The sequence below is a fragment of the Sorex fumeus genome, unplaced genomic scaffold (genome assembly GCF_029834395.1).
Source record: "Sorex fumeus unplaced genomic scaffold, SorFum_2.1 ptg000014l, whole genome shotgun sequence".
NCBI lineage: Eukaryota > Metazoa > Chordata > Mammalia > Eulipotyphla > Soricidae > Sorex > Sorex fumeus.
The window spans coordinates 34,248,565-34,273,628 of NW_026606071.1; the positions used below are offsets into that span (position 1 = coordinate 34,248,565).

The 25,064-nt window shown below is 42.8% G+C and overlaps 1 protein-coding gene across 1 annotated transcript in view; it reads left to right on the forward strand.

Annotated features, from left to right (window-relative positions):
• Positions 1-25,064, forward strand: part of XRCC5 (X-ray repair cross complementing 5) — a 117,937-nt gene that overhangs the window by 23,163 nt on the left and 69,710 nt on the right. The window contains exons 7-12 of the mRNA XM_056111579.1: positions 4,704-4,818; positions 6,624-6,762; positions 11,326-11,438; positions 17,151-17,213; positions 22,018-22,155; positions 23,939-24,029. Coding sequence (XP_055967554.1) covers positions 4,704-4,818; positions 6,624-6,762; positions 11,326-11,438; positions 17,151-17,213; positions 22,018-22,155; positions 23,939-24,029 — 659 coding nt within the window. The remainder of the gene's footprint in view (positions 1-4,703; positions 4,819-6,623; positions 6,763-11,325; positions 11,439-17,150; positions 17,214-22,017; positions 22,156-23,938; positions 24,030-25,064) is intronic.

Here is a 25,064-nt window from a genome sequence, read left to right on the forward strand (position 1 = left end):
TACACCCACCCCAATTTTTAATTATAGAAAGTGGTGTTATATCTGAGAAATATAATATTCTCCTGTCCTCTGATTTATGATTTAGGAGTCTGCACATGATACTATAATAATTTAAAGATAAAAACAACTTGTGGTCTCAAAACAGTTTGGTCAACGGGAAAAAAAATTTAAAAAGTAAAAACAAATAAAGGCGCTGGAGCGGGAGTACAGTGTATAGGGTGTTTGCCTTGCCATGCGGCTGATCTGGCTTCGATCCCCAGCATCCCATATGGTCCTCCAAGCACTGCCAGGAGTAATTCCTGAGTGCAGAGCCAGGAGTGACCCCTGAGCATCGCTGGGTGTGACCCAAAAAGCATAAAAAAATACGAACACCCCTAAATGGAAGAATTTATAGCCTACTTAGTTTATGTGGTTTTTCAGGCATTTTACATTTCCTAAGTCACTTTGTTTGCTTTGTGCTCAGAGATTACTTCTGGTAGGGCTCAGGGGACAGTATTTGGTGCCTGGGAACACTTTGTGTGCAGGTCACTTTGCAAGAAAAGCATAAGGGAAGATCCCCTATATCTCTGGCCCCTTGAAGAGCTTTTTTATTGCCCCCCCCTCCCGGATTTTTGGGTGATACACGGTGTTGCATAGAAGTTACTCCCGGCTTTGCACTCAGGAATTACTCCTAGTGGTGCTTGGGGAATCTTATGGGGGCTGGGAATCGAACCCGGGTCGGCCGCATGCAAGGCAAACACCCTACCCCCTTGTACTACTCCTCCAGCCCCTTGAAGAGCCTTTTTAACAATAAAGAAACCCCTCTCCCTCAACCATCCAGTTAAAAACCGTAAAACCATTATAGTGACTTTCTCCTTTATTTATCTCAGTTTTGTTTGAGATTAGACTACATTTAGTTGGCACAGAAAACTGGAGAGGGAGAAAAATATCATCTTGAACAGTAGGTGCTTAAGAGGTGTGGTTTGATGAAAATGAAGACAGTTCTTTACCATATAGTGTGACTTATGTACTTCAAGTTTTCACAGATATTACTTGGTGCTCCTGAATTAATTTCAGTTTATTAACATATAAAATGTACTATATGCAAAGTTCTTAAATAAAGGTTCAACAGTTAGCATTTTGTCATTAGCTACAGTGCATTTCTGCTCAAATTCCTTCTCACAGTACCCTCCCCCCCCAACACACACACATACACACACACAATTTCCTCCTTCCTTTTTTTTTTTTTATTTTTTATTTTCTGGGACATACCCAGTTGTGCTCAGGGCTTGCTTAGGAATCACTTCTAGTGGTACTGGAGGACCATATGTGGTACCAGGAACTGAACCCAGTCAGCCATGTCTAAGGTGAATGGCTTATCCACTGTACTATTACTCCAGCCCCTCAGATTCATATTTTAAAATTATTTTTAATGAGAGCCCAGAGGGAGTTAAGGGGTTAGTTAAGGTATTTACCCTGCATGTGACTGACCCCATTTCAGTCCCTTGAGCACCACAGGGAATGATCCCTGAGCATAGGCTAGGAGTAAGCCTCCGGGTTAGGGTTAGGGTACAGCTGGATCCTCCCACCCCCAAAGAGAATTTCTGGTGATTGTAATTGGCAGGCAGTATATTCCGATTGTCTAAGTACAAACACTTGAAAAATTATAGATAATTGGGGAAATTCATTTGCAGTTTCCCAGCGGGTGCTAAAGAAATCAATGAGGAATCTTGTTCAATAACATTTCTGTCATATTATTAGAATATGCATTTTGATGTGTTCCTAATTATTTTGCTTTCAAATCTTTTTCTACTGTGAAATATACATCTCTCAGCTAACATCTTTACCATGTTATCATAGAGAAAAATTATTTTCCTATCTCATAACAAGGGCAGAGTCTCCTGCCTCTGCCCGAAATGCCTCCTTCCCACTCGGAGATCCAGGCAAGCTACCGAGAGTATCCCGATCACATGGCAGAGCCTGGCAAGCTCCCTGTGGTGTATTAGATATGCCAAAAACAGTAACAATAATGCCTCTCACTCCCCTGACTCTGAAAAAGTCCCCAATACGCCACTGGGCTATGCTAGCACGTGACAGGGACTAATGGAGATGTTACTGGCACCAAATTGATGAACAACAGGACGACAAATGATACAAGTGATCATAACAAAAACAGAAATTACTTTGTATTGTCCTAAGAATTTGATGCTGCATTGTTTTTTGGTGGTCTTTTTTTTTTGCCCCTGTGATTGATGTTTTGGGCCGGCATCCCTTATAATCTCCCAAACGCCACCAGGAGTGAATCCTGAGTTCAGAGCCAGGAGTAACCCCTGCTCATTGCTGGGTGTGGCTCAAAAACAAAACCAAACAAAAATGTCATAAGGGACAGATTAGACTTGGGTCACACCCATTCATTCCCCTAAGAAATTCCAAACCGTGGTGTTATCATAGCTTTGGAAGGAGTATGTCAGGTAAAATACCTATTAGTTGTTCTGAAATTATTTCTGAAACTTGAAGCCTCTTTGAGACCTCTTTGCCCATCACCAGATGATGTCGGGTAATTCTCTTTGCCTCTTTGCTGCGCTGCTTTCCCTCTGTGCTAAGCGGCTTGTCGTCTGGACCATCTTTTAATATGTTTGATCATTATTTTTTTTTATTTCAATGACGGCCACGAATTGTACCTATCTCCTTTAGTGTTTCTTTGTGTGAAGAGAACAGAAAAAAGGTTAAAAAATGTTTTTTTAGTTGAATCACTGTGAGATGAACCCGTACACAGCTGTTCATGATTAGGTTTCAGTCATACAGTGTTCCAACACCCATCCATCCCCCAGTGTACATTTCCCACACCAGTGTTTCTAGTTTTCCTCTGTCACTCCCCGCTCCCACCCCAAGCCTACCTCCGTGTCAGGGGTGTTCTCTCTCTCTCTCTCTCTCTCTCTCTCTTTCTTTCTTTCTCTCTCTCTCCCCCTCTCTCTCTTTCCCCCATCCTCTCCCTCTCCTTTCCTCTCTCCCTCTCCCCTTTGGGCATTGTGATTTGCAGTACAGGTTGTTGTGTATATCTCTCGTCCAGTGTGATCATTCCCAACTATTATTGTCATACTGGTCTCTTCCCTATCTTACCTGCCCTTCGCCTCACACATACTTGTGGTAGATTCCAGCCATTGACTAGTTTTCCCAGCCCTTGTTTACCCTGCACTGTCCACGGCACTGTCCTGCGCTTGTCTCTCGTTGTCCATCAATTTGCTCGAGCAGGCACCAGTAACGTCTCCATTGTGAGACTTTGTTGTTACTGTGTTTGGCATATCGAATGCATCACGGGTAGCTTGCCAGGCTTTGCTACTCTGGGTAGCTTGCCGGGATCTCTGAGAGGGGCAAGGTGGTTGATGTTTTGGGCCAAGTCGGTCACATGCAAGGCAAACCCCCTACCCACTGTGCTATCGCTCCAGCCCTGTTTACCCTGACCTTGGATATTAGTCTTCTACTTTATATTTTTATCTACGCGCCCCCCCCCACACACAAATGAATGCAGTCATTCTATATATGCCCCTCTCCTTCTGACTCATTTCACTCAGCATGATACTCTCCATGTCCATCCATTTATAAGCAGATTTCATGACTTCATTGAGAAAAGGTAGAACTGACCTTGACTTTGTGTTCCAGGGCAGTAGCTTTCCACAGTGGCTACTATCCCAGTTCTGCTTCCCTGACTAATAAAAAACCTGGTTATCTGCTTTGTCTTAAGACTAAATAGGGACTGCTTGTTTAACTCTCCATCACATGCATAGATGTATTGTGACTTTTATTTAAGACAATTGGAGTTAGCTAATGAATTGTAGTAGCTATGAGTAGCTATGGGCTGGAGCAATAGCACAGCAGGTAGGGAATTTGCCTTGCACATGGTCGACCCGGGTTTAATTCCTCTGTCCCTCTTGGAGAGCCCGGCAAGCTACCGAGAGTATGCCGCCCGCACGGCAGAGCCTGGCAAGCTCCCCGTGGCATATTCAATATGCCAAAAACGGTAACAAAAAGTCTCATAATGGACACATTACTGGTGTCCGCTCGAGCAAATCATTGAACAATGGGAGGACAGTCCTACCGTGCTATGAATATTACTGCTAGAGGAGAGTGTCTGCCCATTGATAGACTAGATCAGTGTTTCTCAACTTTTTTCCAACTGTGTCTCCCTTCTGAGTCTGCCTCTTCCCTGCGGCCCTCCTGTTCTACCACTTGGCCCCCTATGAACACTATTTTCACCTGTGACTCCCTTGGCCATAGAGCGCCCCCAAGTAGAAACACGCTATTCTAGAACGAGGAAGGGCTCATCAGCTGCATGGTTTTCAGAGAGTTGGCGAACCCTTTATAATGGTGCCTAATCACTTATGAATATACTTTTTATCATATCCTCGAGATGTCTTCGGTCCTGAAAAAAAAAAGATGTTAAGAACAACTGAGTTGTTGGCTGAGTTGAAGGGAGAGATTGAATAGGGGAAGGTAGTGATGTTCCTTTTCACCTGTCAGCAGAGTAATTTCAGTTCCCTTTTCCGAAGCCAATTCACTTGTATTCTGGCTGTCTCCCAACTTGTGGTTGTCATTTTCCTGCCATCCCCCGCTATTCAGCTCTTTATGATCAACAACAGCTCACTTCTCATTCTAGAAAACTGAGCACAGTGTTCAGCCAAGTTAACATTTCAAAATTGTTGCTTTCATTTTACATTTTTCTTCAGTGAGAGTCTGAGACAGCTGTGTGTCTTTAAGAAAATTGAGAGGCGTCCCATGCCCTGGCCCTGCCAACTAACCATTGGCTCCAATTTGTCCATAAGGATTGTGGCTTATAAATCGGTAAGTGGCAACGTACACATTTTTTAAAGAAGTGTTACCAGGAAGACAAATACGCTTATATTTGGAACTGACAATTCATGTGTGGGTTATTCTGTACCATAATTACTGCTTCCCTAACTGCTCTCCCTGTTCATTTAATCTCTATTTAGCTTTTATGTAAAAAGGCTTTCTTAGGAGAGGAAGTTTTAAGGACGGTCTATAATAGAGTTGATTTCCTTCTCTTTCTTTCTCTCCTCTGATAATTAGTTGTTAATCAGGAGTTACAGGGCTTTGTCTCTCTTGTGCTCTCTGTCTCTGTCTCTTTCTCTGTCTCTCTCTAAGTAAAATGCTCACTTAGGTTATGCTATTGTAGTGTCAGAGCAGAAATACAGTATTCACCAGAATTAAGTTTAGAATTTTGGAAACTAGTTAACTAGTAAGCTAGTTAAACTATTAATTCACTTATTGATGATCTGGTAGTCATAGCATCTGTGAAACATGAAAACTATTGATTGTTACTGTGAAATTTCCATTTGTAGTGCATATACTGTTGTATATAAAATATGAAAGTGGAACGTTCTAGGTGAAAAGGAAGCTCAGATAGAGAAGAGAGCACCAAATGAAGGGTGTTGTGAGGACCCTCCCAGGGTGGGAGAAGCATGCTAAAAGTAGTCTATAGACCAAACATGATTGCCACTCAATGCCTCTCTTGCAAAACATGGTACCCAAAAGAAGAGAGAGAGAACAAGGGGGAATACCCTGCCACAGAGGCAGGATGGGACGGGGGGGGGGGGGGGGGGATGGGGGGTTGGGGGGGATGCTGGGACCCGTGGTGATGGATGACGGGCACTGGTGGAGGGATGGGCACTTGATCATTGTATAACTGAAACCCAAGCACAAAATTTGTAAGCCTATAACTGTACCTCATGGTGTTTCACTAATAAAAAAAGAAAAAAATAAAATAAAATATGAAAGTGGATAGCTTTATTCTTTGATGGAATCTCAGTTTGAGCATAAGTCTAAATCCTTGCCTCCACAGGATCCTCCTGGCCTTTGTTCCTTTAAAGTACAAAATAAATGCATAGATACATTTGCACAAAATATAAAAAAACATGTTTTTCTTTTTTCTTTCTTTTTTTTTTCTTTTTGGGTCACACCCAGTGATGCATAGAATTTACTCCTGGCTCGTGCACTCAGGAATTACTCCTGGCGGTGCTTGGGGGACCATATGGGATGCTTGGGAATTGAACCTGGGGTCAGCTGCCTGCAAGGCAAATGCCCTACCTGCTGTGCTATTGTTTCAGCCCTGAAACATGTTTTTTATACCCATGTCTTTTGTGTTTATAAGATTAGCTACCACATACACTCACACACACGCACACACACACTAAATTCATAAAAAAAAACTTTGTCTGGGTTTCGTTTAGTCCTAGAATTGTGTTCCTGAAAATGAGAATACAATTTTATCCCTCTTTCTATTTGCATTTTTAGGCCTTTTGATTTTAGATCTTTTCAGTAGACTTCTCTCTCTCTATTCAGTTAGAAAACTGTAGTAACAAAATATCTTCTCTTTCATAAGGTAGTCTAGAGTCTTCTTTAGAAAGTATATGCAGACCAACACATGCTAATATTTGCTGGATGAATTATCCTAAGGGGAGGGAGTGAAGTGTAGAAAGAGTTATGAGGCAAACTCAAAATTCCATACTAGGCCATAGCGAACAAAATAACTTAGAATGATTGTTTTCTTTCTGTAGATCAGAGAGTTTTATTTTTATATTGGTTGGAACCCTAACTTCCCTGTTTCTCATTTTTCTTTTGCAAATTAGATTGTACAGGAGAAAGTTAAAAAGTCTTGGACAGTTGTGGATGCAAGAACCCACAAGAAAGAAGATATACAAAAAGAAACCGTTTATTGCTTGAATGATGATGATGAGACGGAAGTTTCGAAAGACAATATCATTCAAGGTATGTCAGGGAGAGTTTTCACTTTTGCCCAGGAGATTTTCTTCAAGGTGCCAGGAGCCAGGCTAGGGTTTAGCAGTAGTCTTTGTATATAGTCATTTCTGAGTTCTTTTCAATCTTTTTTTTTCCTTCAACTCCGCCAGAAGCTCCAGCTCTTTGAGGATCACAGCACTCGGGGTCCTTGGATCTTCTGCTGAGCCTTAGGAAGTTATGTCCTGGGAGCACACTCCAGTTCTCTAGCTTGTCAGTGTTCCAGTGATAGAACTTAATGTTTACCTTTTTTTTCTCCTTAAGTTTGAAATTTAATAGCTAAGAGAAGGTTTAGATTAAAGTGGCTGAAGCAAGGTTGTTTTTATTTTTTTTTTTAATTTTTATTTTTGACTTCCAGAGAGGTTGTTTCTGTGAGTGCTAATTTTAGGTCCTAATAACATGAAAAAGATGCTCCCTTAAGGTAATGTAGGAAATGAGAAAAATTATTTGTGTTTGTTATATTGCTTTAAGTTCACTAGGATCTTTAAAATTGTGCTTTGTATAATCAACCTATTTGTTTCGCATGCTAGCTGGCTTTCCTATCCGGAGTGCTTAGAAGCCAAGAGAGAGTATCTAAATATTCAAGACTGAAGTTGTAAGATTCCAAACTAAGGAGGGATAGTACAGTGGGTAAGGTGTTTGCTTTGCATGTGGCTGACCCAGATTTGATCCCCAGAACCCCCGTAGTGTACCATGAGTCTGTCAGGAGTAATCACTGAGCACAGAGCCACGAGTAAATCCTGAGCCCAGTTAGATGTGGCCCCAAACAAACTTATTTTGTTATTTTGATACCAAATAAAAGTTAAAAAGAGACCGTTATGACAATAATAGTTGGAAATGATCACTTTGGACAGAAACTGAGTGTTAGGAGATATGCCTGATAACCTTTCAGTGCTTGTTTTGCAAACCACAATGCCCAAAAGAGGTTGGGGAGAAGGGAGGAGAGACGTAGCGGGGGATGGGGAGGGAGTGGGCAGTGTAGAAAGAAGAGAGGAGAGGAGAGGTGTCTCATTGGTGATGGGCAATGTACACTGTTGAAGGGACAGGTGTTGGAACATATATGAGTGAAGCCCAACCATGAACAAGCCCAACTTTGTAACTGTGTGTCTCATTGTGATTAATTAAAAATATTTATTTAAAAACCCAACTTTGCATACATTGCCAGACTGTGCTGCCCAATATATATTTTTTGTTGTTGTTTTCTGTTTGGGGCCCATGTCCAGTGGTAGTCAGGGACAATTCCTAGTTCTGTGTTCAGGAGTGACCCCCGGAGGTGCTCAAGGAGCAATATATGGTGTCAGGGAATCAAACTGGGGTCAGTAGGATGCAAGGCAAGTGCCTTAGTCTCTATACTATATTCCCAGCTCTCCAATATAGCTTAAATTTGCAAGCATTGAGAAAATGATTTCTTTAAAATTTCTTTAGGCTTCCTTTAAAAATACTGAGTCACAGTGCTTGTATTTATTTGTGTTTCAGGATGTTGGGGAGAGAATGGTTAAAGCTGATGATAGTTATAGTATCTTTCTTTGTCCTGATGGATTAGGTGTAGAATATAATCACTGCTAATGTTTATATTCACTTCAGTAATACAGGGTTGTTAAGAGCATGAATTTTGGAGTCAGGCCTTGATTAGAATCATAGCTCTATCTCTTACTAATCATTTAATCCTAGTTATAAATGACACACCCAGGGAGCTGGAGTGATAGCACAGTGGGTAGGGCGTTTGCCTTGCACGAGGAAATTGGGTTCAATTCCCAGCATCCCATATGGTCTCCTGAACACCGCCCGGAGTTATTCCTGAGTGCAGAGCCAGGAGTAACCCCAGTGCATTGCCGGGTGTGACCCCCCCCCCCAAAAAAAAAGATACACCCAAAGGAAGAAGAATAGCATGGTTAAAGACCAAAAAAGTGGTGGGTCTTCCTGAGGATATCATATAGTTTGTTTGCTGTATCACTGTCACTGTCATGCTGTTAATCATCAAATTACTTGAGCGGGCGCCAGTAACGTCTCTCTTCCTCCCAGCCCTGAGATTTTTAACAGCCTCTTACTAGTCTTTTCCCAATGATTGGAGGCTCTTTCAGGGTCAGGGGAATGAGACCTATTGTCGTTACTGTATTTGGCATATCTAATACGCCACGGGGAGCTTGCCAGGCTCTGCCCGTAGCTTGAATACTCTCGGTAGCTTGCTGGGCTCTGTTTGCTGTATTTGAGCATATACAGATTAGCTCTCAAGGGCAGTATCTAAAAGAGACTTGCATTTTCTCTTTTAATCTTCAAAACAAAGTAATGAAGATGGCATCCACTAGTGTTATTTCCATTTTACGGATAACAGTTTCAGGCTGGAACACATTAATGCTTTCAAAGTCATAAATCTGCCAGCCAGCAGAACTTGAACCCACAGTTGCCATGCTTCAGGCTTTCTCCCTACATGTTCCTCTGAGTTAGGAAGGGTTTTGAAGGATAGGTTGAAGAGTTTCTGGTTCATTTTAAAAACAAAGCAGTGTTTGAGAACGAAGTCGACCACGGAGTGGGTATGGGGAGGGGATTGGGTTGAGGTTGGTGGTGGTGGTGATGGGGGTGGATAGAGGGTGTAGAGCACTGTATGCACGAATCCCTGTCATTAGCAGTATCATAAATCGTGGTGCCTCTAACATAAATAGAGCTGTTAAGTTTGAGAAGCAGTGTTATTAGGGCTATATTTTAGGAAGTAATATGACAGTTGGGTGTAAGAAGAGTTGGAAGGAAAAAGGACTAAAGATAAAGATGCAGTTCTTTGGGTTGCAGGCAAAGAAAGCTGCTATGATTATTTTAAGCAAAAAGAGATCTCGCTGGTGGAATATGGAGAGGGAGGTGTTAAATTTGTAAGTTCAAAACCATCGATAAATACGCAGTGTTTCTCCCTTATCTTTTTTTGCGATCACCCACTGTTCTCTGCTGTCTTCCCCCTTTAGAAGTAGAGTTCTTTTTCTTCGAGGCACTAGTGGTACACGTGGGCAAGAGAATATCATTATATATTCTATTCTATACCTTTTGCCTTTTACAGTTTAATTGGAGTTGCTGATTTATTCTTTGAATGAATGGCAGTTGGGGGAAGAGGGGTGGGGCTTGTTTGGGGGCCACACCCAGGTAGTGCTCAGGGCTTAGTTTTGGCTTTGTGCTCAGGCATCATTCCTGGAGGGACTCAGGAGACAGTATGTGGTGTGGGGCACGAAACCTAGGGTGGGTTCATATAAGATAACCCGCCTCACCGGCCATACTACCTCTCTGGCCTAAGGTGGTTTTATTATAAATTTCAGATTACTGTCATATGATTCAATGAAAAGAACAAATTGAAAAACATTTGGTTTAAGTACCACACTTTATCATCTGCCATACATTTTCTTAGTTTTTTTTTTAATTGGAATTAAAAAAAAATCCATGAAAATAGAAATGTTTCCCACTAGAAACAGGAGTAAAATAGAACTAGAAAATAGAAATGTGTTCACCAAATACATGACATTAACTCTGGGATCACATACTGAGTCCCAAACATACAGAAACATAAAAACATAAACGTTTCTCTTTTCTTTTTCTTTCTTTCTTCGGGGGGTTAACATTGGGGTGGGGTGGGGTTCATATCTGGTGGTGCTCAAAGGCTACTTCTGTCTCAGTGCTCAGGGAAATGTATGCACGTATGCCACTGATCAAAGTCAGCCTTCTATATTCCAGGCCTGTTGAGCCCTCTCTGGCCCCACGCAGGCACACCACACACACACATACACACACACACACACACACCCCTTGAAGATCTTGATGCTCCATCTCTCACTAAATGCAGGACTATATACTGAGAGGAACTTGAGCTAACCTAGAGCAGAGGCCCTGAATTCATATTGGTGTTGTTTCTTTAAGTAGCCAAGAATCTATATTTGTATGAGTAATCTAAGTAATTTTTTTTAAAAAAAGGAAAAAAGATCACCAGTTCCAATAACAAAATACACTTAAATGCAGAAAAATATCCAATTTATCAATTCAGTGTTTCTAAAAAGAAGAAATGTTGACTGCTTCCATTAGGCATTTATATATTTCCAGCATTCATTTTTTGGCGAACATTATGTTCCGAACATTTCCTAGGGGCGTTTTTCTCCGTGGGTTTCCAGATTTCAGAATAAATGTGTTTTTGTTATTAAGTTTACAAATCACGCTTGTACTTGACTCAACCCTGGTTTCATCTTTGGAGGATAACCAGCACATTACATTTTTCCACTTTCGTTCTTCTAGGCTGGCTAATCGTTAAGGTAACTAGATTGCAGAAGATGCTACTTAAAAAATGTAATTAGATTTTAATCGTGTCTATAGCGTATGTGTTGTTCGCGTGTCTGCACCTTCTTTTTCCCCACTGATCACAAGGGGCAGTAATTTGATTCTAGGAAATAGTATGCATGGAAGCTTGATCTAGGGTGTGCATGTATTGTTCATTGTATTTGGAGGGCTAATTTCAGCCTGTGGAAAACGAGGCCCCATATGCTTAACAGATGCGCTTCTCTTGTTCTCTAGGATTCCGCTATGGGAGCGATATCATCCCTTTCTCTAAAGTGGATGAGGAGCAAATGAAATATAAATCGGACGGAAAGTGCTTCTCTGTTTTGGGATTTTGTAGATCTTCTCAGGTACAGCACTTACTTTGCTAATCATAAAATAAACGAGCTTCTGTCTCATTATTTGAGTTGGTGTACTTTTATGGGCTCTTTTCTTTTCTTTGTAGTATGTATTTTTTCACTTTTAGTTTTCCTAAAATGTGGTTTGGGGATTGGTGTTGCTGTTTTTGGTCTTTGACAGGGGAAAAAAAAAACCCATCCAAGATCTAGAAAAGTCTTAGTATGAGTCAGAGGGAATTAAAAGTCAGTTCTTGGGGCCAGAGCGATAGTGCAATGGGTAGGGCATTTGCCTTGCATGTGACCAACCCGGGTTCTATCCCTAGCATCCCATATGGTCCCCGGAGCACTGCCAGGAGTAATTCCTGAGTGCAGAGTCAGGAATAACCCCTGAGCATCTCTGGGTGTGACCCAAAAGAGCAAAAAACTAAAAATAAATAAATAAAAAATAAAAAGTCAGTTCTTAGTTTGCCTTAAAGAGGCTGCTTCCTGCACTGGAGATATAGTACAGCGGTTAAAGCCTTGCCTTACTTGCTGCCAACCTCGATTTAGTTCCTGTCACTGCATAGGATTCTCTAAGAAACACTAATAGAGTGCTTGAGAGGAATGAAGCTCTTGGGTGTGAATGGCCATTACTCTCGTCGAATATCTCTGTCTGATGCCACTCAGCCTTCTTCTCAATAAAGAAGCCTAGGATGTGAAACTTGTCCATAAGGCTTTTTTTCCCTCCCATACCTATGCCAAGATACAAAAATAGGCACAGTGGAAAATATAGTCATTCACTGAAGGTCATGGATTCCCATAGACTAGCCTAGAAAGGGTTATTAATGATTCTTAGATACCTTGGGGGTGGGGGGAAGCGGGGAAGGCGGAGAGATAGTACAGCAAATAGCGTGTTTGCATGCATGCCGCCAATTCGAATTCAATCCCCAGCATCCCATATGGTCCCCTGTGCACTGCCAGGAGAAATTTCTGAGTGTAGAACCAGAAGTCCTTGAGGTAGGAAGTTGAAAAGAATGCATCAGTATGAAGGATGTCTTTTCAGGCTCTTTGGGGATGGAGAGATTTTTGTTCAATGCTAGAACAACTCAAGTGAGAATTTTAATAAAAATAGTACCCGGGACTGGAGGGGTAGTTGCAAGGGTGAAGGCACTTGATTTATTTGCGGCTGATACCCATTTGGCAGAGCCTGGCAAGCTACCTGTGGCATATTCGATATGCCAAACACAGTAACAAGTGTCACAATGGAGACGTTACTGGGCCTGCTCGAGCAAATCGATGAACAACAGGGACAGTGGCAGTGACAGTGACCCATTCGATCTGCAGCATCAGCTGTGGTGCCATTGAACATGGCCAGGAGTGATCTCTAAGCACAGAGCCAGGAGTAAGCTCTGCGTACCACCAGATGTCCTTCCCACCAAGTGGTATTCAGGATTTAGTATTTAAACTTCTTCATATTACTGTAGCACAGGATCCCTGTGTAATTCAGTGTTAGAATGTTTTAGGGAGGTAGGGGACAGTGCTTGTTGTGATATGCCTGGACTGTTAGAGATATATATATGTGTTAGACACATAAGGCCACAAATTAGGACTATTTACTTAAAGTTAATACAGTTCTAATGATCAGAATAATTGTTTCGGAAATTGAGAGCCTAACAATTTACTAATAAATTACACTAATGTGTTTCTCCAGAAAATAAAAAGATTCAGTATGGGAAGTATACAAACTTTAAAATGGATGGTTATTAATGACAGAGATGAAGCATCAATGAAATGCATTTTTCATTCGGTTCTCAGTTCTCTTTGTGGAAATCAGCCTCTTGGGAAGTGGGTCTCCCTAATTCCAGGCAAACAGAAAAGACCTATTTAGAACACCTGTGGGTGTGATTCAGGACTCAGAAACTTGAAATTACGTGTGCCAGAGCAGGCGTGGGGGCGGGTTAGCTAAGTGGCCACTACGGGAAAGAGTGAGCTGACCACAAATACACTTTGCATTTTATTTTATTTTATTTTTGTTTTGGGGCCACACATGGTGGTGCTCAGGGTTTATCCCTGACTCTGAGTTCAGGGATCACTCCTGGCAGGCTTGGGGGACCATATGTGGTGCTGAGGATTAAACTCGGGTTAGCTGCATGCAAGGCCAGTGTTTTACCAGCTGTACTCTCTCTCTAGTCCCACATTTTCTCTCTTAGAGGAATTTAATTAGCTTGTATTTAGCTTTTTGTCATAAAATATTTCTTAATCATCTTTGAAACATTTAATGCATTTGAAAATTATGTATAATGAAGATAATAATAACTGTCATTTGTTGAGTAATTATAATATTCCAGTCATTATATGAAGTAGTTTATGAAAATTCCCCTCAACCCTTTTAGGTAGGCACCATGATATGTCTTTTATAAATTAGGATCTAGGGGTTCAGAGTCGGTACGTAACTGGCCCGGTCACACCCAGCCTGAAAGTGGTCGAGATGGTTCTGAACCTCTTCTCTCAATTCTGAAGTCTGTCCCATTAATCATTTGTGGTCTTCTCACCTGATTTACAGGTTTATTTTTGTGTAGTCTAGCTTTTATGCACCGGCTTTCATGCATTAACAGACACAAACAGCTTGTCTTCCATATGATGGAGAGCAGACACCCTAGCAATCACAGACTAGCAAATCATCATTAAGTTAGGAAGATCACACAGTTCCAGATTCTTTCAAAGTAAGGAAATGAACATTTCTGAATCAAATCGGTGTGAAAATTTTAATTCTGTACCACAGAGGATTTCGTTTTAGCTGTGGATTATTCTTCTTGTAACATGTCAAGAACCGTTTCAATTTGTCTTTCAAGATCTGTTCTCAGGTTCTACTTCTTTCTTTCCCAAAGTGGATGATACTGTTTGCCAGTTGGTGTGGGCTGGGGGCAGCGGATGGCTGGGCGGATGGATGCAACTGGGGGCACTTTCTGTTTGTTTGCTTAAAGAAAGTAGATTTCTTGGTGAAGGGTGCTGATTAGGCTTCTTTTTATCCTCCTGAAAATGAAAATAAATTTAGGAATCTCTGCTCTAAATTGTAGGATGAACAAGAATTTAGCTTCTTGGGGCTGGAGTGATAGCACAGCCGGTAGGGCATTTGCCTTGCACGCGGCTGACCTGAGTTCGATTCCCGGCATTTCATATGGTCCCCCGGGTACCTCCAGGAGTGATTCCTGAGTGCAGAGCCAGGAATAACTCCTGAGCATCTCCGGGTGTGACCCAAAAAGAAAAAAAAAAAGAATTTAGCTTCTTTAAGTGTCTGTCATTTAGACACCTTAGGAGAAATGTTAGTAGTGAAGACCTAGTACAGATTCTAACAGGGGTCAAATAAAATTCTATGTAAATGTCACCAACTGAAAATACAGTCTTATTCCCGAATTCTTTTTTTTTTTTAAATTGAATCACCATAAGGTACAGTTACAGACTTACAAACTTTCATGATTACGTTTCAGTCATACAATGATTGAGCATCTGTCCCTCCACCAATGCCCATTTTGCACTACCAATGCCATAGCACAGCAGTTGGGTGTTTGCTTTGCAAGCCGCTGACCCGGCCGAGCCAGGTTCGATTTCTACGCCCCTCTCGGAGAGCTCGGCAAGGTACTGAGAGTATTTCGCCCACATGGCAAAGCCTGGCAAGCTACCCGTGATGTATTCGATAAGCCAAACACAGTAACAAGAAGTCTCACAATGGAGACGTTACAGGTGTCCACTCCAACAAATTGATGAATAGTGGGAGGAAAGTGACTGTGTTTTGAGCCATACCCCATAGTGCTCAGACGTGCTCTCTGCTCAGGGGTCATTTCTGCTAAAGGTCTGCTCAGGGGACCATATACAGTGTCAGAACTCGAACTGGGGTTTGCCCTGTGCAAGGCAAACCTTTTACCTATTGTATATCTCTCCCGCCCAACACTAATTCCAAGCTAGAGGAGCTCACAGGCTTTTGAAGTGGGAGAGTGGAGAAAACACCTGAGAAATAGTATTGCTCCACACATAACCTATTCTCAGAAATAAGCTCCAGCTGGGCTCAGGATGACTGAGATCAGAGAAAAGTGGTTCCAGAGGTGCAGGGAGCCATGATATTAGGGACTCCAGTATCATTTTCTAATCAGATATTGGTAGACCTGATTTGACCCCTCTGACTTCCCGTGACATTTGTGATTGGATGGAAAGTGGGGAAAACAACATGCGGTACTTACTTTTGGTTTAACTGGTTTCCTTTCCTCCATTCCTGCAGCTCTCGTGGTTTGTTCTGGTACCTTTGCAGGTCATCATATTGCTGCCTGGATGAAGTCCAAACCCTTCAACATTGCTCCTAAGACACTTCCTGATCTGATCTTTGCTTATCTTGCTCACCTTTTCCCTGTTTTCCTCACTCCATGCCACTGCACTACTCCAATAGCTATTCCTCGTGTACTGTTACATTGTTCCATACTTATTCATACACTTTGTGGGGGGCACACCCAGTGTTGGGGGCTCCTCCCAGTTCTCTGTTTAGGGGTCACTCCCATGGTTTGTTGAGCTATCTTTCCAGACCTATGACTTATTTACACTCTTACCTCTGCCCCCAGGCTGGAGCGATAGCACAGTGGATAAGGTGTTTGCCTTGCATGCGGCTGACCCAGGTTCAATTCCTCTGCCCCTCTCAGAGAGCCCGGCAAGCTACGAAGAGTATCTCACCTGCACGGCAAAGCCTGGCAAGCTCCCTGTGATGTATTTGATATACCAAAAACAGTAACAACAAGTCTCACAATTTGTTGTGAGTCGTTACTGGTGCCCGCTCGAGCAAATCAGTGAACAACGGGAGGACACTTCTACAGTGCTACCTCTGCCCCCAGGATGCTTGAACCTGGACACTTAGTTGTTTTCTATACTGCATTGTAGCAGTTGTTGTTCATCAATTTGCTTGAGCGGGCATCAGTAACATGTCCATTGTGAGACTTGTTACTGTTTTTGCATATTGAATATGTCACAGGGAGCTTGTCAGGCTCTGCCATGCAGGCGGGATACTCTCCATATCTTGCCGGGTACTCAGAGGAACAGAGGAATCGAACCTAGGTCGGCTGCATGCAAGGCAAACGTCCTACCCACTGTGCTATCACTCCAGCCCTGGTTTCTATATATCCTTGAATAATTTGCTTAGGATAACAGTTAATTCATACATAATCCTTGGCTTAAGATTATGATCACTTTGGGGCCAGATACTTTTAGTGACTCCTTATGATCAAGCAGGATGCCCCTCGTATGTGCTTTTGTAGCACCAAAATATTCTATTGTTCTTTATTTCCTTTTAAGCACCATTATCTATCTGGGCTCCTTAGAATAAGATGCTAGCCTATCTTATTACACTTACAGTGCCCAGAATAAAATTTGACATATAGTAGGTGTATCTATATGTTTATGTGTACATGTATGTAATGTTGAATGAATCTCAAGTAATAATTTGTTTCTAATATTTGTGATTTTTTCAGTTGTCTTGAATAGAATTTCTTAGTAACATGTGACTTTAAAATTCTTTGTCACTGTACCTCATGGTGTTTCACTAATAAAAGAAGAAAAAAAAAGAAACAAAAAATTAAATAAAAAAAAGAAAAAAAAAGAAAAAAACAAAAAGCAAAAAATATATAAATAAAAAAAAAAAGAAAAAAAAGAAAAAAAATTCTTTGTCACTCATTTGGGATCATTCTTTTTCCTTCCTTCCTCTTGTAGGTCCACAGGAAGTATTTTATGGGAAATCAAGTTCTAAAGGTCTTTGCAGCAAAAGACGATGAGGTGAGTTGACCTTCAGAGATGAGGTTCTTCCACATAGCACCACAGAATTGAATTGTCACTTTAAGTGAATTGTTGGGGGGCCTTTGTAGTTTAGAGTGACATTAATTTTTGGAAGACCACTGGGAAGATCTCGCTGACCTTTCACTCTGAGTATGGAGAAATGACAAATGGATTTATTACTGCAGGGGCCCAAGGCCTGAGGGTGTGGCCCTGCGGTTAGAGGCCTGGTAAAGATTAAAAACAAAAACAAATGCCTGTAGGTGTGGGACGCACATGATCAAATGTCCAGGGGTGCTGGGGGAAGGCCGACATTTTTATTTCCATCAAAGCGAACATTTAGTTTTTGCTGGCATAAGCATCCTGACTTAAGCATCCTGACTTACTGGACCACTTTCATTTTTGAAAAATCTGTCTTTGCCCCTTTTCTCTCACTTTCTACATTTCACCCATCTTCCTCAGGGATTCCATTCTAAAGCTGGGTTTTATTTGATTTCTGATCCTAGCCTCAAAAATGCTCTTTCCTGCAAATATTCTCTAGGTTGCCTGCACATTAGGACTTGTGACTACCTAGAAGAATATCCTTAGGAATGTTGGGTGTTTTTGTTTTTTTTTTTTGTTTGTTTGTTTTGTTTTCCCCATAGAGTCCTGGTGCTGGTCACAGTCCATTAGGACTCTGTTCAGCAGTGCTCACACAACTGTGCCATGCTGAGGATTGAGCTCGAGGCATGAGTGTTCTCCTACCTAAGCTCTCTCTCTCACCTCAGCTCTCTCTCCCACCTGGAAATGTTGATCTTAACTGGACAAATAAAATCTAGTATCTCTTTGATACTAATCAAGTCTTCAAGTTCAGAAGTATTTGCATTTGAAGTTGGTAAAGTGGGTACAGAAAGCTTGTTTCAGGGAGGTGGGGAAAGCATTTGTTATAAGTGACTAGTCCCTTTGTCCTTATTCTGAAGGAGAGCTTGCTGTTGATTGAGTGAATGGATATGCCATTATTCTATCAAAGAAATCTCAATTAGCAGAAGAGAAACACTTGGCTCCATTTAATGCTGAATAGATTCCTTAAAGCACACTAGGCATAGTTATGCGAATCCTTAGAGTTGAGAGGCCAAGTTCACGGATTTCTCTTGGATCAAATCTTACTGGCATTCATGCAGTTCTAATAATTTTTCTTTTTTTTTTTTGCTTTTTGGGTCACACCCGGCAATGCTCAGGGGTTACACCTGGCTCTGCACTCAAGAATTACTCGTGGTGGTGCTCGGGGCACCATATGGGACACTGGGAATCGAACCCAGATTGGCCACATGTAAGGCAAATGCCCTACCCACTGTGCTATTGCTCTCTGATAAATATTGATACAACCTTATTTTATTTCAAACACCCACTGGAGTTTTTGCGTCTGCCCATTGTTGCCTTTTTACAAAGAAAATTTCGACCCCTTTATATGATTTCTGGGTATGCCATGAGGATTACCCTAATGCCAGAGCAGCATCAGGGTGCACGTGATTGTCTGCACTTGGCTCGAATAGGGCAGCGCATGGTTTGCAGTTTGATAACTCACCTCCAGCCTCATCCAGACTCCATAAATTAGGGGGTCACTCCAAAGCAAACAACGATACGCAAAGGGCTACTACTGGGTGTCAGTTCCTAGACAAAAAATAACATGTCAAAGATCCCATGGCAAGGGAATAGTAAATAGTGCTTATCAGATAGGCAGGTTAGCAAATAGATTATGACATATGAGAGCTTCCAGCAAAAGATTGCTTTGTATCCGTGTAGGTGAAGGTGCAGGGGGGGTGTCAGCCATGAGAGTAGTCTTTAGGCATTCTCATTTTTTGGAATACTGAGAAACATACAAAGTGTGGAGTTATAAAGAGAGAGAGACAGAGACGAGACAGAGAGAGAGAGACAGAGAGAGAGAGATGTTTAAAATAAATCTGGAACAGGGATGTTGTCGGTTTACTGAACCTTGACAATGGACTGAAAAGCAGAGAACTGGAGCATTCTGCCTAGGAGGCAGAAACTACAAGTGCAAAGCTATAGACAGGAAAGTCCAAAACTGCCCCTGGAATCTGTGTGTTCCACGATGCTGAAATCAACACACTGTTTAAGGTTTTTGTGGAAGGAGTGCCATCCTCAGCTCCAGGAAGGAATAGGGGAAGAAGCCTTGGGAGGGAACATGTGTACTTGATACACAGCAGAGACCCTGGACTTGGTAGAATGTGGTGAAGAGTTGAAGATAAAGGTGAATCAGGTGTTACCAAAGGACTTTGAGCTTTCTCATGTGAGTGACTGGGTGGTGACCTAAATGTAAAGATGGAATAGAGGAGACAGTGCAGGGGTGGTGAGGCGGGGGTGGTGGAGAGATAGTTTGGATCATGGATAGTTTGATGAATAGTAGAACAATAAGAGCTACCTCCCCCCGCCCAGGTAGTATCTAGGTTATGCAAGTCTGGATCTAGCTGAAGATATTAAAGTAGAAATGCAGACTCTTGTTTTTTTTTTTGGAGCAGGAGCATACCTAGCAGTGCTTAGGGGCTACTCTCAGCTCAGTGTTTGGGTTCCAGTCCTGGTGGAACTCAGGGGACCTTGCAGTTCACGTGGGTTGAGTGTGAGCCTGCACTCTAGTCTGGTGAGTCATCTTTCCAGCCCGGAGTATGCACATCTCACACATCGCCTCATGCAACTGGATAACACAGTCCCCAGGCACACACACACCTCAGAGGACAGAAAGTCTCAGAGCAGAATTTCAGGATTAGTTGGAAGAGCTAGAGGAGTAGTTCACCCCAAAGCCAAATAATAAGGGACCATGTTACCAAAGCCACAGGAAGAAGAAGAATAAAGGTAGGTACTTAGATGCTACTAGATGTCAGACAAATTGATGGGGGACTACGGATTTGGCAACTGGGAGAACATGGGTGACTTCAAAGGGATCCAGCCAGGAAATGGGACCAGTGGCTGGAGTATATTGAAGATTAGCCGTGGTCTGAGCAGTGAAAATAGCGGTACTTCATGAAACGTAGAAATGAAGGGGAAGAAAGACACTGACTGTAATTCACGGAGAGGCCACCACAGAAAGATTTTGTTTCAGAACTCTGAAGGGTTTAGTGTATAAGGTGAGCAAATGAATTCAGAGGAGAATGAAGTTCAGGACGAGAAAATCTGAGCAAATTTCAATTGTGTACATTATGTTCTTGGAGGGAGTGAAGGGAAACTTTTTTAAATTATATTTTATTTTTATAAAGTGGTTCACAATAGTTCATTACAGATAATATTAAACACCAATCCTATCACTGTGCACCTTCCCACCACCATAAGAGGAAAGTGTGTGAAGATTGTCGTATTTCATCCTAGAGCCATTTAAGCCATATAAAAGATTACAAACAGATATGTTATACCCAAACAAATGTGCGCTACTTTTGGTATATCAGTGGGCTAGAGTATAAGAGGTCACGTGCTCTAGAACGTTCTGTGTTCTGTGTTGTTTTCTTCCAGGAGCTTTATTTCATGGTCTCTGGATCTTGGCCATTGACGAGATTATGTGGCATTGGGGCAGGGGAGGGGGGGGGCGGGGAGGTAGTCTGTGGGTGTGGCTACCAAGCTACTGGAAAACTGGGGAGCTGTGGGGAGGAGGACCAGTCCTGTTCCCAGCGAGGTTGGAGATTTCAGTCATGGGTACCACATACCTGGATTTTTCTGCAGGTTCCCTCGTAGGGGAGGCTCATCCGAGCCTGTGGAGAATGGCCTTGAGCATGGCTGTGAGGTTAGGTTCTGGAAGTTTTCAGCTGCCGGGGTTCTGCTGGGGCAGGGAGGGAAACTCAACCCGCCCCCCCCCTCCAAGTCGCCCTAATGAAGACAGCCTGGCATGGGCTCAGGGCGTTCTGTTGGGTGAAGGGACACTTACAGAAAACTCAGGAGGAGGGGACAGAGGGAGCTCAAAGGGGTCAAGCTCAGGCTCGAGGCCTAGAGTTTGAGCCTTGGCTCTGCCTGGCCCCCAAGGCACTGAGTTCAATCCAAGGCACCAAGGTGGCCCCTGTGCACTTACAAGTGTGGGCCTGGTGACCTTCAGGGTCACCTGATGTGATGAGCATCCCCATACCTCCAGGCCTGACCACACTGACTCCTTACACCTGTGCCACTCCTGGGCCACACATGTTGGGAGTGGGTCCACCAGCGCCCTCCACCCAGCCCCACCCCACCTTTTTTAAATTTTTTAATGTTTGCGACTTTAAACACCGTGATTTATGAAGTTGCTCATAATGCAGTTGCTTCGGCTAGTCAGTGTTCCAACAGCAATTCCCACCACCAGTGTGACCTGCCTTCCATCAGGGTCCTCAGTTTCCCCCACTCCCCAAGCCATCCCTTAGCAAGGCCAAAATACTTTTTTTTATATCACTTGCTACAACACATACCTCACAATGGTGTTGCCGAAGCCATAGTCTGAGGTTTTACTAAGCTGTTAGGTGCTAGCTGAAGCCTTTTGTGTTTGTTCTTGGAGCTGAGTGGGAAATTTCTGCACAACTTTTCCCCCATCTAATGTGCCGTGTTCCTACTGGACTGTCAGTCCCTTGAAATTTTGGAGATTTCGTGCAGCCTTGCATGCCCCCATCCTAAGACGGAGCCAGAGATGTAGGGCCGGAGACCAGGAACTGCCTGGGACAGCCCAGGCTTAGCTGTGGTCCTCTCTGAAAACATCTGGGACAGGAACAAAGTGACTCGCCTCTTTCCCACGATTTTATTCTTCTGTGAATGTTGCCCGCGTGTTGGCTGCTGGTTGTATTGATGTGTGTGTCTGTCTTTCCAGGCAGCCGCGGTCGCTCTGTCCTCCCTCATTCATGCCCTGGATGAGTTAGACATGGTGGCCATCGTTCGATATGCTTATGACAGAAGAGCGAACCCTCAAGTTGGCGTGGCTTTTCCTTATATCAAGGACACCTATGAGGTAAACCCCAGAGGACTTTTTGAGTCTTGCTTTTTTTTTTCTTTTTTGGTTGGTATTGTAAATGGTGCTTCTCTTAAGATGAGTTAAATTGTTATCCTTAAAATATTTTTTTAATATATATATTTTTTGGGGGTCACACCCAGCAATGCACAGGGATTACTCCTGGTTTTGCACTCGGGAATTACTCCTGGCAGTGCTCAGGGGACCAAATGGGATGTTGGGAATTGAACCTGGGTTGGCTGCATGCAAGGCAGACTCCCTACCCGCTGTGCTATCGCTCCAGACCTGGAATTGTTATCCTTGGGGGAATCTTCTTAAAGTGCAAGATTCTGATTCTCACGTTCTGGGATAGGGCCTGAGGTACTTGCCTTTTACACAAACTTCCAAGTCCCACTGATGCTACTAGTCTGTGAACCAAAATTTCTTTGCAGTACACAAACAAAGCCAAACAAAACACCACCCCCAAAAAGACCCCAGAAATTGGAAAAGTATGTAAGGAACATTTTCTTAAAGCAAATCAGCCAGAAACAGTGGTGAAGGGAAGCAGGCCCTTGAGAAGGGTGTGCTGTAGGAATAATGTAGGAGCATTGTAAATATGAAACCCTATCATGAATAGCATCATGAATCATGGTGCTTCAAGAAACAGAAATCAAAATTGAAAAGAAGACATGCACGCACACAAATGAACCAAATCAGGCTACCTGTGACTTTTTGTGTGTTCAATTCAGTGTCTTCCTCTGGGTTCTCATTCTAGATGACTTCTTAGATTTATAAGCTACCCCTGACGTATTCAATATGCCAAACACAGTAACAACAAAGTCTCACAATAGATATGTTACTGCGCCCGCTCGAGAAAATTAATGAACAACGGGAGGACAGTGACAGTGACAGATGAGGTTAAGTCCTGAGTTTGATTCCTGACATGCCCTCCCCTACCCGCACCCACAACTCCCATTCAAATGCAGAAGATCAAAGTTCCCAGATAATTTATAAGACTGATCTCGGAGAAAACAAATGTCCTTACTCCCTCATTAGTTTTCCCATCACAATGACTCTTCTTTCTTGTGTTAGGTATTTTACAGATAATTTTTGATAAGTCTCCAATGCCTCCTTTTTGTCTGTCTTCATACCATTGGCAGCTGTGTACAGCTAATACCAAAAATTGGGGTCGGAGCGATAGTGCAGGGGGTAGGGTGTTTACCTACCATGTGGCCAACCCAGGTTCGATCCCCAGCATCCCATATGGTCCTGGAGCGCCACCAAGAGTATTCCTGAGTGCAGAGCCAAGAGTAACCCCTGAGCATTGCTGGGTGTGAAGCAAAAAAAAAAAAGCATAAATAAACAAACAAAAACAAACACTGTCCTCCTGTTGTTCATCAATTTGCTCGAGCAGGCCCAGTAACGTCTCCATTTTGAGACTTATTGTTACTGTGTTTGGCATATTAAATAATGTCACGGGTAGCTTGCCAGGCTTTGCCATGCAGATGAGATACTCTCGGTAGCTTGCCGGGCTCTCCGAGAGGGGCGGAGGAATTGAACCCAGCTCAGCCGGGCTGGCTGCGTATAAGACAAATGCCCTACCACTGTGCTATCGCATCAGCCCAAACGAATAAAACCCCAGCTCATATCAAAAATGAAAACATTTCCTCTCCATGTCCCCAGCTTGATCTCTCTGGTGTTGGAAATCCCCTTTGTGATGCCACTTTCACAGTATTTGGGAGCAACATTGTATTTTTCATTCATTTGGCTGTTCTCTGCTTTTGCCTCCATTCTTTTTCATTAGTGTTTAGTGTATGTGCAGCTGCCTTTCATGGAAGACTTGCGGCAGTACATGTTTTCCTCCTTGAAAAATAACAAGAAGTGCACTCCCACAGGTGAGTTTATTTCCATCTTGCTCACTAATTGACTCTAAACACAGACTGTTCTTGGGAAATCACCTGTCTGCAGGCTCTGGTCGGGGCCTGGATTTCACAGGGCGAGCTTGCACAGTAATGATGAAGGGAGTTCCGCATGCGTTTTGCCAGTTGTAGAGAGAGAGAGAGAGAGACATGTGCCATACGCTCTCCCAAAGCTCTCCAGTTTCCTTCCTCCTAACTGAGAGTCTGTGGCTAGGGAGCTGCTTGCTGCAAATGTTCTCTAAGTCGTGAGCAAGTTTTGCCTGGTGCTGAAATAAGTCAATGAGCAGGAAGTATCAAACCCGTGATTTTGTGCCCTACAGCACAGCGGCCAACCCAGGTTCAATTCCTCCGTCCTTCTTGGAGAGCCCGGCAAGCTACTGAGATTATCCTGCCCACACGGCAGAGTCTGGCAAGCTCCCCCTGGTGTATTCGATATGCCAAAAACAGTAACAACAAGTCTCACAATTGGAGATGTTACTGGTGCCCACTCAAGCAAATCGATGAACCACAGGACAATAGTGCTACAGCGCAGTGATACGTAAAATTAGATGCAGTTTTGATTGGAAAATTAAAGCCTTGGAAGTGGACTTTTTTCTTTGCCCTGTCTTTGTAGTTCACAGTAAGTCTCATTGTTCCTTATTTTTGGCATATTTTAGTGCAGTGAAACTCCAAGATGCCTTTCTGCAGCCGCTGCAGGCAGATGTCAGGGGGCTGCACAGAATGACTGACTGTCATAGGTGAAGATCCTGACTCCTGGAGAGTTCAAAGTTCATGGTTGTTGCAGTAAAATACAATAATGGGCTAACCGCAGAACAGGTTTCAAAACAAAAGAAAAACCAAAATGATCAGTTCTTTTCCTTTACAAAAGTTTAATGTGTCATGTAGCATTAGGGAATTGTGAGATTGTGAGTGTCAGAAATGGGTTTTTTGTTGTTGTTGTTGCTGCATTGGTCTTTGGGAATCATGTGTAATAGGAAAGCTAAGAATCAAATGAACTATGGTTCTTTCACC